Source organism: Batrachochytrium dendrobatidis (genome assembly GCF_000203795.2).
Source record: "Batrachochytrium dendrobatidis JAM81 unplaced genomic scaffold BATDEscaffold_13, whole genome shotgun sequence".
NCBI classification, from domain to species: domain Eukaryota; kingdom Fungi; phylum Chytridiomycota; class Chytridiomycetes; order Rhizophydiales; genus Batrachochytrium; species Batrachochytrium dendrobatidis.
The window spans coordinates 447,961-460,575 of record NW_006281111.1 but is presented as its reverse complement, the minus strand read 5'-3'; the positions used below and the strand labels follow the sequence as shown (position 1 = coordinate 460,575).

The 12,615-nt window shown below is 41.3% G+C and overlaps 4 protein-coding genes across 4 annotated transcripts; 1 reads left to right on the top strand and 3 right to left on the bottom strand.

Annotated features, from left to right (window-relative positions):
• The first annotated feature begins 322 nt into the window (after positions 1 to 322).
• On the top strand, positions 323 to 4,296 carry BATDEDRAFT_20664 (uncharacterized protein). The gene is made up of 3 exons (XM_006681564.1): positions 323 to 1,182; positions 1,339 to 2,663; positions 2,785 to 4,296. The coding sequence occupies exons 1-3, from the start codon at positions 396 to 398 to the stop codon at positions 4,108 to 4,110; spliced, it is 3,438 nt and encodes a 1,145-aa protein (XP_006681627.1). The 5' UTR covers positions 323 to 395; the 3' UTR covers positions 4,111 to 4,296.
• Positions 4,297 to 4,506: 210 nt separating this feature from the next.
• On the bottom strand, positions 4,507 to 5,424 carry BATDEDRAFT_13928 (uncharacterized protein; the record flags this gene model as incomplete). The annotated part of the gene is made up of 2 exons (XM_006681547.1): positions 4,507 to 4,632; positions 4,711 to 5,424. The coding sequence occupies 2 exons, from the start codon at positions 5,422 to 5,424 to the stop codon at positions 4,507 to 4,509; spliced, it is 840 nt and encodes a 279-aa protein (XP_006681610.1).
• Positions 5,425 to 7,967: 2,543 nt separating this feature from the next.
• BATDEDRAFT_91591 (uncharacterized protein) lies at positions 7,968 to 8,186 on the bottom strand (the record flags this gene model as incomplete). Its single annotated transcript, XM_006681711.1, has 1 exon — positions 7,968 to 8,186. One exon carries the CDS (start codon positions 8,184 to 8,186, stop codon positions 7,968 to 7,970), a length of 219 nt encoding a protein of 72 aa, XP_006681774.1.
• Positions 8,187 to 8,294: 108 nt separating this feature from the next.
• On the bottom strand, positions 8,295 to 8,917 carry BATDEDRAFT_37387 (uncharacterized protein). Its single transcript, XM_006681682.1, has one exon. The coding sequence runs from the start codon at positions 8,761 to 8,763 to the stop codon at positions 8,473 to 8,475; it is 291 nt and encodes a 96-aa protein (XP_006681745.1). The 5' UTR covers positions 8,764 to 8,917; the 3' UTR covers positions 8,295 to 8,472.
• Positions 8,918 to 12,615: the final 3,698 nt, after the last annotated feature.

The following is a 12,615-nucleotide window of genomic DNA, read 5'->3' as shown; positions in this document are numbered from 1 at the left end:
TTGTTTGACTATTTCCATATTCGTATTTCAACATTTTATTGTACAAGTCTTGTATTTACTCAAAATCTCGGCTGATGGCGTTGTTGGTGATACCACTTCAAGTTGAGTTTCTTATCGCTATAGAAAATATGGTAGCACTTGAGGGTGTAGCACACATGTGACTAGAAACCCACATGATTTAATTCGCGACCATCTGCAACAATGTGCAGCAAATACAGTAATTCAAATTCAACAGTATCACGGTAGTTCCTAACATTAGATTACGACCAACTTGAATTGTCTGTGTTTACCTCTTAAATATACAACTCTATATAGACCAAACATCGCATCCTACAGCGCGATAACAGAACCTATAGTGTTTCCATCACAGCAAGTCGTATTCAAGCAACGTAACAATGCCAAATAATGGTCGACAACAAGGCTACTCACCATATGGACTTACCCCTATCGAGATATCGCATTTATGCGACTTTGATCGTAGAACAGACCAAGCTTTGCTCGACGAGTTAAACGAAAAGTACCATGGCGTAGCAGGTGTGGCAAAACATCTCAAAACAGATATCAACACTGGTATACAACTCAAGTCCAAGTTTCATGGGCTACATAAACCATCCGGTAGAACTAAAGATACTGTTTCGCCAGACGTGTTTGGATCTCCCGAACTTTTCGTATTTGACGACTCTGTTAGACGAACAGTGTTTGGAGAAAACATTATTCCTCCGCCAAAATCAGAAACTATTTTAGAGATTGTGTGGGGAACTATTGTTGAAGACCCAATTTTGAAAATTCTTATTGTGGGTGCTGTGGTAGTACTATCTCTTGGTTCAGCCACATGCCCTTCAAATGGATGGGTAGAAGGTCTAGCCATTGTTATCGCCGTTCTCATTGTTCTCTGTGTCACTGCTGGAAATGACTGGTCCAAGGACCGCAAGTTCAAGAAACTACTACTTTTACAAACTGATAAACGATGTCGCGTCATACGCGGTGGCATTCGAAGCGAGATTTCGTCATGGGATATTTTGGTCGGCGATGTAATTGAACTAGTTGTTGGAGATGAAATTCCCGCCGACGGTATTTTTATTTCTGGAAATCGTCTAGTCATTGATGAGTCGCCATTAACTGGAGAATCCATGCACTGCAAAAAAGATGCAACTAGTCCATTCCTGTTTTCTGGCTGTCATGGTAATGTAGTATCGTTATAAAGTCCTTTATAAAACTGTTCATTGAGGTTATTCAAATATAATCCATGTTAATACAATCCTGTGCTCTAATTCACGCGCATGGATGGATTGCTATATATAAATCTTCTAAACTATTTGAATGACTGATACCTTATAGTGAGCGAAGGCATCGGACTCATGCTGGTTCTTTCAATCGGTGTTCGTTCTAGTGGAGGAAAAATTCAATCATTACTAAACGAAGCCCAAAACGAAGAAACACCACTTCAATTAAAGCTAAAAATAGTGGCCATTTTTATTGGAAAGATTGGTGTAGCAGCTGGAATCGTCACCTTCCTTGGCCTAGCAATCCGATGGGCAATTTTTTTAGCCAACAACACTCCCGTAGCACTTGGATCCTGCTCAAACAACAGCGGGTTTGATTCATCTACAATTGCACGCATTCAGTCCATTGCCGAGGACTTTGTTGTCGCCATCACGGTTATTGTCGTTGCTGTTCCTGAAGGTCTTCCATTGGCAGTGACGCTGGCTTTATCACTCTCTATGTTTAAAATGATGCGAGACAAGTGCTTTGTACGACACTTGGATGCATCGGAAACCATGGGGCAGGCAACCACAATTTGCACGGACAAGACGGGAACTTTGACATACAACCGCATGAGTGTTGTGCGCATTCTGGTTGGTGATCAGATTTATAGGGGCGAAGGATCGGGCGACAAAGGTGCCATTCCATTCTCCTCCAAAACACTACATGCACCGCTCAGAGCATTGCTCTGTGAGGGCATATGTTTAAACTCGACCTGCTTTATTAAAAATGACGACATGCTAGATGATGCTACAGTGCAGCCACAGTTTGTTGGGTCGCCAACTGAAGGTGCACTTTTGATGTTGTCGCGAAAACTTGGTATCCAATATAAACAAATTAGAGGCCAAGTGCCTTTGGTAGAAGAAGGTGTCTGGTCATTTAATGCTGAAAGAAAACGTATGTCGACGCTGATTCATCCTCCCAACTCCAACACATACAGGCTTTACACAAAAGGTGCCTCGGAAATTATTTTGTCGCTCTGTACAAGTATTTTCGATACAACACTCTTGACCCCTGTACCCATGAAATCCAGCGATGTGGCTCGCATTGAAAAAACCATTAAACAGTGGGCTACCGAAGGACTTCGAACATTTGCCCTGGCATACAAGGATGTAGCTGACTCTAACCTTTTGAAACAGCAAGATGATCCTGACACAGACTTGGTATTTATTGCATTGGTGGCAATTAAAGATCCCATTCGAAAGGAAATCCCACTTGCTGTGGCCAATTGCCAGAAAGCTGGCTTGGTTGTTCGGATGGTTACCGGTGATAATATTCTTACGGCCACCAAAATTGCCAAGGAATGCAATATTTTTTATGGAAATGGCATTGCGCTTGAAGGACCAGTGTTTCGAAACATGTCCGAGGAGGAGCGTATTGGTGTACTTCCCAGACTACAGGTACGTCAAGAAATCACGGTTCAAATGACAATATTTTAGATTCAATTTGGAAATATTAACTCGACATTATTACTCGGTAATTTTACACAAAATCACATCTGTGATTTTAATCAACGTTTAGGTATTGGCTAGATGCTCACCTAATGACAAATTTGAATTGGTATCGCTTCTTCGTCGGCAAGGTGAAGTCGTTGCTGTGACTGGAGATGGAACAAACGATGCACCAGCACTCAAAGAAGCAGACGTTGGGTTTTCTATGGGTGTCTCTGGCACGCAGATTGCACTGAATGCATCCGATATTGTTCTCCTTGATGACAACTTTGCATCCATAGTACAGGCTATAAGATGGGGCAGAAATGTTCTTGATACCATTCGTAAATTTTTGCAGTTCCAACTTGGCGTGAATTTGGCAGCCATTATTGTAACATTTGTTGGTGCGATTACTGTTGGACAATCACCTCTCAGTACTGTGCAGTTGTTGTGGGTTAATTTGATTATGGACTCATTTGGTGCCCTTGCTCTGGCTTCAGACGAGCCAGACGATGACATTCTCAATAAGCCACCCCAAAGTAGAAAGCACAGTATTATTTCGGTATCTATGATTGAGTATATTTTTGTTCAAACAATATACCAAGTGGTATGCCTGTTGGTTCTTCTTTTCATGATTGACGCGTGGGCTCCTGCAAGTTCTGTAGTCCATCCACCAGAGGATTTGGCTGGATATCCATCCAAACGAGCACGCACCATTCTTTTTACGACATTCATCTGCATGCAAATCACCAACCTCATCTGTGCACGGCAACTCAACAATGAGCTCAATATTTTTGCGGGATTTTTTCGAAATCGTATCTTTCTAGGCATTCTTGCCATAATTTTGATTATTCAGATTGCTGCAGTGACGGTCGGATATTCACTGTTTAATGCCACCCATTTAGACTTGAACGAGTGGCTCATATGTATCATCATATCGCTCGTGAACCTGCCTATCGTGTTTATAGCCCGTCTCGTGTCGAAAATGTACCATTCGTTTGATCATGGCAACTATCGCCGTGTTGGACTGGATGCGCAAACCAATGAACCAAAAAAGATCATTGATATGGATGAGGATATACCTCCTAAACATACGGCAGTTACTATTACTCCAAATCGGATTCAAAAAACAGCCGAAGACTTTGATTCAATGACAAGTAAGAGCCAACCTGTACAGGTTGGCTTGGATTCAGAACAGAATGTGGTGGCTGAACCCGTGAAGGACATGACACATACAAGAGCCATGTCAAATGATATACATGAAAACAATGAAAGTGACTTGGTGCACACGTCGAGTAGGGTTGAAAAAGTACACACCATTCAAATTGATGCGCCGTTGGTTTCCAAGGCTAAATTTATGGCAAGTGTAGAGTCGGTTCATTCTCAGTGGTCTAGAGAGTCGGAAACAAAACAATGACTTTGAGCAAAAAGCAAAAGCATAATCAACCTTGATTGCCATCTTGTTTGATCAATGATGAATATACACGCTTCTAAATGTCTATAACCTATACCACCTTTTATTTACAGCCGTATTCACATAAAATGGAACACTAAATAAAAATCGAGTGGATGCTTAAAGTAGCATTCACATCACAGTTCCAGTAAATCTCACATCTTGACACTTGTTTAATCTTAAACTCTTTACAAAACAAACGTGGAGTGCCCAGTATGGAAACAGAAATTGATAATGCCAATTTTTAATAAAAACGCAACAAATATGTAACTATTGTTTATTTCGGAAAAAATAGACAATCACTGCAAGATAAATACAAAAAAGCGTTCCATTCTACGTGAATGTAGCTATAATTGATTTTTAAATGGTTTCCAACACCTTGACTCGTCCTTGAGAGTTGGCGGCAACCAGAATATTTGGCGTCTTGCGCTTCCAACACATGGAGCTGACAAACAATGAAGGGTCTGCGTGTGGATTAGGTGCTCCCTATAAACAAGTGATTCAAGTACAGATGGTGAGATATAGCAAATCAAGATATTTTCAAATCATACAAAAGCAGCTTACCGTAACAGAATCAATCATGGAGCCAAAGTGGTGTGTCAAAACGGGCTTTGAAAGTTTTGAAAAGTAGGTATACACTTCGTTAGTCTCACTCCCACATGCAATAAACTCGCCATCACAGTTGACGGACAGTCCAACAAAGTTTTTCTCGTTTGTATGACCGCTATATGATCGTGCAAACACTGATTGAGATCGACCCCTGATGTCTGTGGAACTACCCGCCATAGATTCCTTTAGTGACCACAATCGCAAGCTGCAATCAGTAGACGCAGACACCATCTCATTATCATTCATAAATTTGACATAGGAAACGGCTTTGCGATGCCCCTTGAATACGTGCAACGGAGTGCTTGAATTACGCAGATCGTAGTAGTGTACATGATGATCAGCAGATCCAAAGGCAAGGTGATGACTGAAACTAGGATGGAATTTGACAGAGCATATGTTTGCTTTAGACTCAATCGTAAGTACTGACCGCTTTTGATTGGCCTGCCAGAGTTTCACTCGGGTATCGTCGCTTCCACTTGCAATACGCATGGGGTCGGTTGTGCTGAAATCTACCGACCACGTTCGCTTCTCATGTTCGTCTAGTGCTAACAAGGCAACACCCATCGAAGCATCCCATAGTGTTACAACACCTTCATAGTCCGAGGACAAAAGATATGGTTTGATGTAAGCATTATAGGACAAGCAGCTGATCTTGGATCGACTAGACATTTCACGAACAGGATATCTAGGAATGTTTTCAGGCCGTGCAGAGCAATTTGAATCATCCATTCCATTATTGGGTTGTTCGTCTGCTGCAACTTGATCCAATGCTGCATTACCATGCCCTTCATTGTAAGAAGTTTCTCCGCCACTGCCTACATTTGTCAATGCATCCATATCTAGTCTTTGTCGATCGCTGCGCGGTCGTTTCAATGTTCTCCCATGTCGCGATGACCGATTAATAAACCCGCCTGTATATCCTGCCAGCTGTCTAGGATCAATCACAACTGATGCGTACTCGAAAATTTTAATTTTCTTGCTTACACCAGCAGCAGCAAAAAACTCATCGTCCTTGTCAAAGTCAATCGAAGACACAATTGACAGCTGGCTTGTCACTACAATTTCGCCATATCGAGCTGTTGCCAAAGTTTTAAATCGAGTATATTTTGAAAATTTGGCTAGTGATGATGAGAACCTAGCAAGGTCTGGTGGTAGATCATGGCCTGCTGTGGATGGTCGTGCTGAAAAATGCAGTGTTGTGGCATGTATTAGTACACGACTATACACACTGCATTCATGAACGAGAATCAACACAGCTCGCTGATAGTATAGTTCGCAGCAAATGCAAAGTTTAAAGGTATTTTTGTAGCAAGACAATATCACTTACCGTCAAGTCGCCAATCAAAATAAACAGCCTGCAGATCTTCCATATGTACCTTCAACCGTGGAATACGCTGCGCAAACATTTCGCTGTTTGATAATCTTAAAAGATTCAATTTTGAAACCTCTGTAGATATAGTTGGAGGTGGAGTTTCAGAGTTTCTTGATGGAGTAGAATTGCAAGGTGGTGGACTGTCAATATGCTGCAAAGTAAAAACAATTCACTTGAATTAGCCACACATTAATTTTAAATGTATCAAAGGAAACATGTTCTTACTGAATGGTTTCGTTTCCTGTTCCATTGTGCTTGTATTATTCTATCCTGAGCATGAGAAGATCCAGCTACAGAATCTAGAGCCTCTTCTCTGATTGATATACGAGGTTCAGTCAATATATTTACATGTGAGGCGTTTAAATTTGATTCGGCCTCGGTGTATCCATTATTATCAGACTGTATAGTCTCCGTTAATAGCGGCAAATTTGGTTGGTTTTGTTCCCTGGAATGATTTAAAACCAGCATGCTCATAGCTGCACTACCTAATTCTGTCCTATTATCGGCCGCTGTAGTTCCTATTAAATGCAGACTGGGAGTATCTATGTTATCTACTCCCAAATTAGATTCACCTCGAGATTGTTGTACCGGATTGGTGTGATGCAAGTTGCATGGACCATCAGGAACCTGCGCATTGTTTCCACCTTTTGGACTTCTTATGTCTGCTTTTTTGACACGTACACCCTGCTGATTTCGTTGTCGGGATACGGGCAACTCAAGATCCAACAACTCTGCATCGCCTTCTTCTTTTTCCGGTGCCACCAGCCTGCTCACAATCTGCATATCTTCATTCAACTGTCGAAGTTGTGTCGTGAGTTCTGCCAAAGTCTAATGTTTAAATGTGATGGTAAAAAACGGCAAACAGTATATGATGACACCGAGTCATTCTGTTAAAGACTGGTGTGATCAACTTTACAAACACATCCTTGATTTCTACACCATCAACTTACGTTTTGCTTTTCCTCAATCGTTTTACGCAAAAAATCGCCAAGTAATTCAAGACCAGATAGCCGATCCATTACCTCGAGTTTTCTTTTTTGCTCAAGAAGGTTTGAGACCATGACATCAATTTCTATACGTTGTAAAATAAGAGTTAGTGTAGAATAACCAGGATGCCATACGAGTATAGCAGGAAAGACTCTGGTCCAAATGACTGGGTAATCAGGAAAATGGTATTTACCATATGTATTTAGTTTTGGTGATCTGGACCCTGTGGACGAGGAGATACCTCGCCTATGCTGCGAGTCTGAGATAATACGATTGACTAAACGTGGCAGTTGTGATTGTCAGCCAACCATTCAAAGTGCAGGTTTGAACTGGTTTACAAATACACTTGACTAGAATGTAAAAAATAAGATATAAAGACCTACGAGTAAAGTTTGGATATACTTGGGAGCTATCTACTGCTGCAGAGCAGATAGGACATTGAGGCTTGATAGAAAGATGCTGTTGAATGCATACAAAACTATTCATGTTTGCAGTGCCAAACGAGCATTATGTGGTTGAAATAAGATATAGTTAATGACGGACTATCCAAGTTGTTACCAAAACACCCTAGACTGAAGAATTACCAGAAACTATGTCCGCAAGATGTCATGTATGCTTCACGAATAACATCCAGACATATACGACTGAACACACAATCCAGTCAATAGTGTTTTTCGATTGTAAAATTACATGGCAATCCAGTGTGTACATCAGATTGAATCCCATAGGATTCAGGATCAATCGTGCCAATAGAATGAATAGTCAGCACTCAGTATTCAAGAAATGCAGTGCATGGCATATGTCACTGGTAATAACTGCAAAGAGCATAACCAGCTTGATGAATGCATCAGATTTACCAAGCAGTGCCAGCACCAAAGTCATCGCCAGCCTCGCTTGTGGGTAATGGTGAACACACTGCACGAAGGTCCGGTTGTAAAGCAGCCAACAATCCATCCGTGGTAGAGTTGGCATTGACGCTGTTGGTTCTTGCTGCAGAAGAAGCAATGACATTGGAAGAGCCCACTGTAGTGTTGCCTTCACTTATGGGAGGATGGCATGGGCTGCTCGGCATGTGGTTGTCTGGTAAAGATTGGTTTTGATTTCCAATAACAATTTATCGATCGAGCAACCGTTTCAAATCGGAAACTATTCATTTGAAACTCTAATCATACATTCATATCCACTGGAATATTACCAGCTTAACTCATTTCATTCCAATATCCAACTCATATCTCGTGTGAATCTGAAAATAAACTCAATCCCTTGATTCCCATATGTGTTGATTATATCAAATTGTTTGTAATGTATGCTATATCATTGTATGCTCTTCAAGCTAAAAAACAAACTCAGCAGTCAAGTTAATGCGAAAACCAATTCCTGACCCACAGTGTGGTCGATGAAACTGCATTCATAGCCGTCACCGTCATACTACGTGGCGATGTATTGGCCTGAGGTGGAGTAGTATCACTCCCATTATACACTGTATTTCCTAGTGTCTTGGTATCCGTATGACTCGATGTGGGCGATATGAGTGATATATGCGATGCAGGAATATTAGCAGCTCCTGACCTAATCCGGTCGTCTAGTGCCATGACAGATACAGCTTTCTCAGCCTCGACCTCGTTGAACCATTGCTGAAAGGGACCCATTCCTCCATATGTTTGTAAAAGCTCGCGTCTTTGAGGCGTATCGTAGTTGGCAACATGCGATTCAGTAGAAAGTAACGGCAGTTGAGTTCGAGTGTTTATTGTCAATTCGGACTTGTCATTTGTACGATCTTTAAAGGCAAGTAGAGTTGCACTGTCTGGTAAAATGGCTGGAGAAAGTAACGGTGTTGCTGGAATATCTTCAATATTTAGCGTGACATCAGAAGTAGATTTTGACAGTGCTGTGTTGGTATTCTCGACGTCAAGCTTCAATGCAGATTCTGTTTCAGCCTCATCTCGATCAACCGCATCACCTTGAACAGCATCTTTTGTTTCCAAAACAGAGATTGTTTCTTTAAACGTACTGGCAGAATGATTGTTGGTGGTGGATTCAACAGTCATATCTACAGGTATGGTATTTATCTGTTGAATGGCAGCGGGTGTTTGCTCATCCAAACAGGCATGTTCTGTTTCGATTGAAAATGGTTTTTTGGAGAGCCCATCAGCTATACTACCATCATTCACGTTCTGCTCCTTCTGAAAGAATGCAGTGTCCAACGGAGTCGAGTTTTCCAAATCAAACGTACTTCTGTCAGCGACAAAAGTAGATCGCTTTTGCATGGCTTGGATACGCAAGTCTTCTTTCAAAACACCAGAGAGCTCATATAATGCCATGTAAAATCTTCTAATATCCTTCCATTGGGCTTCGCGTGGGTCCATCATTCTTACCGTCTCATTCAAGGATTGAAGCAGTCCCATTGAAGAAAAGAACGATTTTGATCGAGAAATGACTGGCTGTTGTTGAGCTTGATTGTACGATAACATAGAGCCAGTCGCTGAAAAATGAGCTGCAGAGCTGGCTACACCAGATACCGTTGAAATTGGAGACTCTGGCTCATTAGCATCGTGGCTGTTGTTGACCACCAAGTCAGGCTCTGAGTTTATTTCAGCTGCAGCCATCATTGACGCAACACTGTCTGTAGGCAGAGCATTGATCCACTCAGCGTCATCAAGGACAACATTGTGAAAAATCTGAAGCCAATCAGGAATGACAAACACATCATGACTAGACCGCAACGCAGACAGCTTTAAAAGTCCCTGCTCAACATGTGCCATGTATTGAAGGAAACGGGGTGCGACTTTTCGACAAGTGAATATCATGTGTGCAACGACAGGAAATGTGGAAGTAGGACGAATGGGAATACCCAAATCGAATACAGCATTCAGCGAGTCTCGAGTAGCCATCTCGGCTTCTTCATTTAAATCAGGAGGTCTTTGGCGCAGCATCCATTGAAACAGCATGCGACCTGAATCAGTAGTAGCATTTGGACGCTGGCGTAAAGGGCCAATACTATTTCTGTTGGAATTTTCTGACAGAGCAGATGCCGGTTTTAGATTGGGTTTAGATACGACAATTGAATCATCTTCGCCAGAAGTAAAGACATTCACTGTACCACCAACAAGCAAATCCGTAATGCACGCCTCAACAAAAGTATGATTCAGCCCATAGCGGGTAACCAAAACGGGCCAAATAGCATCACTCATACCACCAAAGTTGACACCAAACGTAGTAGACATTGGAAGAATATATCGTCGTTTGATGCGCATCTCACGAACATCGTATGGATGTGCTAGAAATGCACGGGCCACATTATGCTCGGGAATATTAAACTCGGAGATGAGAAAATCAGCAATACGCACTGCATTACGATGGTTACTACGAAATAGTTCATAAAATGCATCCTCTACAAAAGCAAGAATGTGATCTTTTGGAAACACTTCAGTCAGAAAACTACGAATAGGGCCAAACCTTTCAGTCATGACTTTGGCGTCAATCAGTAGCGGAACAACTGCAGAAAATGAAAGAGTAAACCCAATGTCCAAAAGACGGTCCAGTTGGTGTTTTTCCCATTTGGTATCTCTCAATACACGCATCATGATTGCATCGTTGGCTATCTCAAAAGAAGTTCCACAGCGAGATGCAATATAGTAGGTCATATTTGCATCTGCAATTGCAAGTCGGCACAAACTCTCCCAAAGAACATCTGTATCACTTTTGTTGCGAAAGATGTTGATATTGAGAGCAGGAACATAAAGATGCTCCTGAACAATAATCTTGATGCGATTCATGTCGATTGGCTCACGACCACACTCTAGAATAAATTCGTCAGAGTCATCCATCCATTCCATCTTTTGATCTATATCTAAATAAAAACAGTCACGAAATAGCTTCAAAATGAGTCAAAATAGCAACGGGATACTGTGTTGGATATACTCGAACAAATGTTTGAATCAGTAAAAGCAATCAACATACCCATTGGATCAATGCCACTAATCAAAAGCCTATCGCCATAACGCCTATACCCATGGGCGACAAAAAACTCTGATGTACCGGCAGGAAGTGGAATGGTTCCATCAATACTATTGCGATACGCTTGTTCAATAAAGAATTTGGGTAAAAGTGCACCATACTGGGAAAGCGTCTCGGCAAGCTCAAACGACAAGATGTTGGGATTCATTGTGTAAATACGATGAAAAACGGATTCCGCCCCATAACTATTATAATCAACACATCAGAGCAATTGGCGTTCAATATGATTTTCAGATCGTGAATGAAGCATATCGACAATAACGACTACAAAATCAAGACTCACGTTGAAAGTAAAATATGACCTCTGATTACAGGTTCCATGCAGATGTGATGGAAAGCCTGGGAACAGCTCGATAGAGTTTTTATAGTTTCAGGACTATCAACTAGATACAAAAACACCTGCTGCCACAGTGCACTAGTGAGCCTGTTGCTCAAATCAGTAGCGGCATCATTATAGGGCAGGTTTTCATACAATCCATTGTGGGCTGCTGTATTTGAATTTGGAGGAGTCGGCAGCTCTTGCAGGAAAGCTAATGAAGCTGCTTTGGCTATAGAGATTGGAGAATAAAATGCTGGTAAATGGTAGAATGCCTTGTCTGTAACTGAATTAACAGGCAAATCAGCACTGGGCTCATCTTTGGGAGAAGATAAAGGCGACTTTTCAATAGATTCTATTGTCATCATGGACACATCTGCTTGAACATTACTGGCGTCGGCTGTTTTGTCTGTAGTGACTGACATGATGGGCGCTTGTTTATGTTGGCTGTAATCAATTAGTCGAGCCAATTTCGAGCTGCCAATTTTACTAATAAAATGGTTAGACTAATAAACAAGTCCGCTCTACAGGATAACTATAACTCGAGAGTAGATGTCCTTGCTAACTTGCAAAGTGTAAATGGAATAAGCGATTGACAGTGTATTACAATATCTAACATCACAACCCTGAAACCATCCTATTCTATTCAATGCAGGACGGGTTCACTATAAACCCATATATGAAAGGGTCAGGGAGTCCCGCACATCATTTACAGCCATACTCATGCAAATGAAACTAAAATACATAAACAGTTAATCTCATCAAATGATTCAATTTACTGAATACTGTTCTTTAAACTGTCGACTATTCTTTTGTCATGTTTACATAAAAACTGAATCCATGTTCACATCTGTTTCAGTGCATCTCACTTGTTCCATCTTCAACTCTTTTTTGATCCAAATCAAACATTGTGTGATTGGCATCAAAACAATTGTTGCATTCCCAAGACATGCAATCATTGTTCTGTTGAACTAGAACGCGAGCGTATCAGAGATTAGCATACATGAGTGTGTACAGAGTTGGATTGAAAACAGTTGAATTAAATAGATGGATTGTAATGGATGAGTTGAGTGATCGTACAATGTATGGCTACCAAATGAGGACAATGTCAGTTCAAAACTATAGTTTGTGCTACATGATGGATGTTTATTAAAGCGGTCGATTTGTA

What these genes read in the sequence shown, in the direction of transcription:
- BATDEDRAFT_20664 (XM_006681564.1), top strand. Translation starts at nt 396, where the DNA reads ATGCCAAATAATGGTCGACAACAAGGCTACTCACCATATGGACTTACC. An exon ending in CCTGTTTTCTGGCTGTCATG is followed by an intron (nt 1,183 to 1,338) that starts GTAATGTAGTAT and finishes GATACCTTATAG; the next exon opens with TGAGCGAAGGCATCGGACTC. An exon ending in GTGTACTTCCCAGACTACAG is followed by an intron (nt 2,664 to 2,784) that starts GTACGTCAAGAA and finishes ATCAACGTTTAG; the next exon opens with GTATTGGCTAGATGCTCACC.
- BATDEDRAFT_37387 (XM_006681682.1), bottom strand. Translation starts at nt 8,763, where the DNA reads ATGGGTCCCTTTCAGCAATGGTTCAACGAGGTCGAGGCTGAGAAAGCT.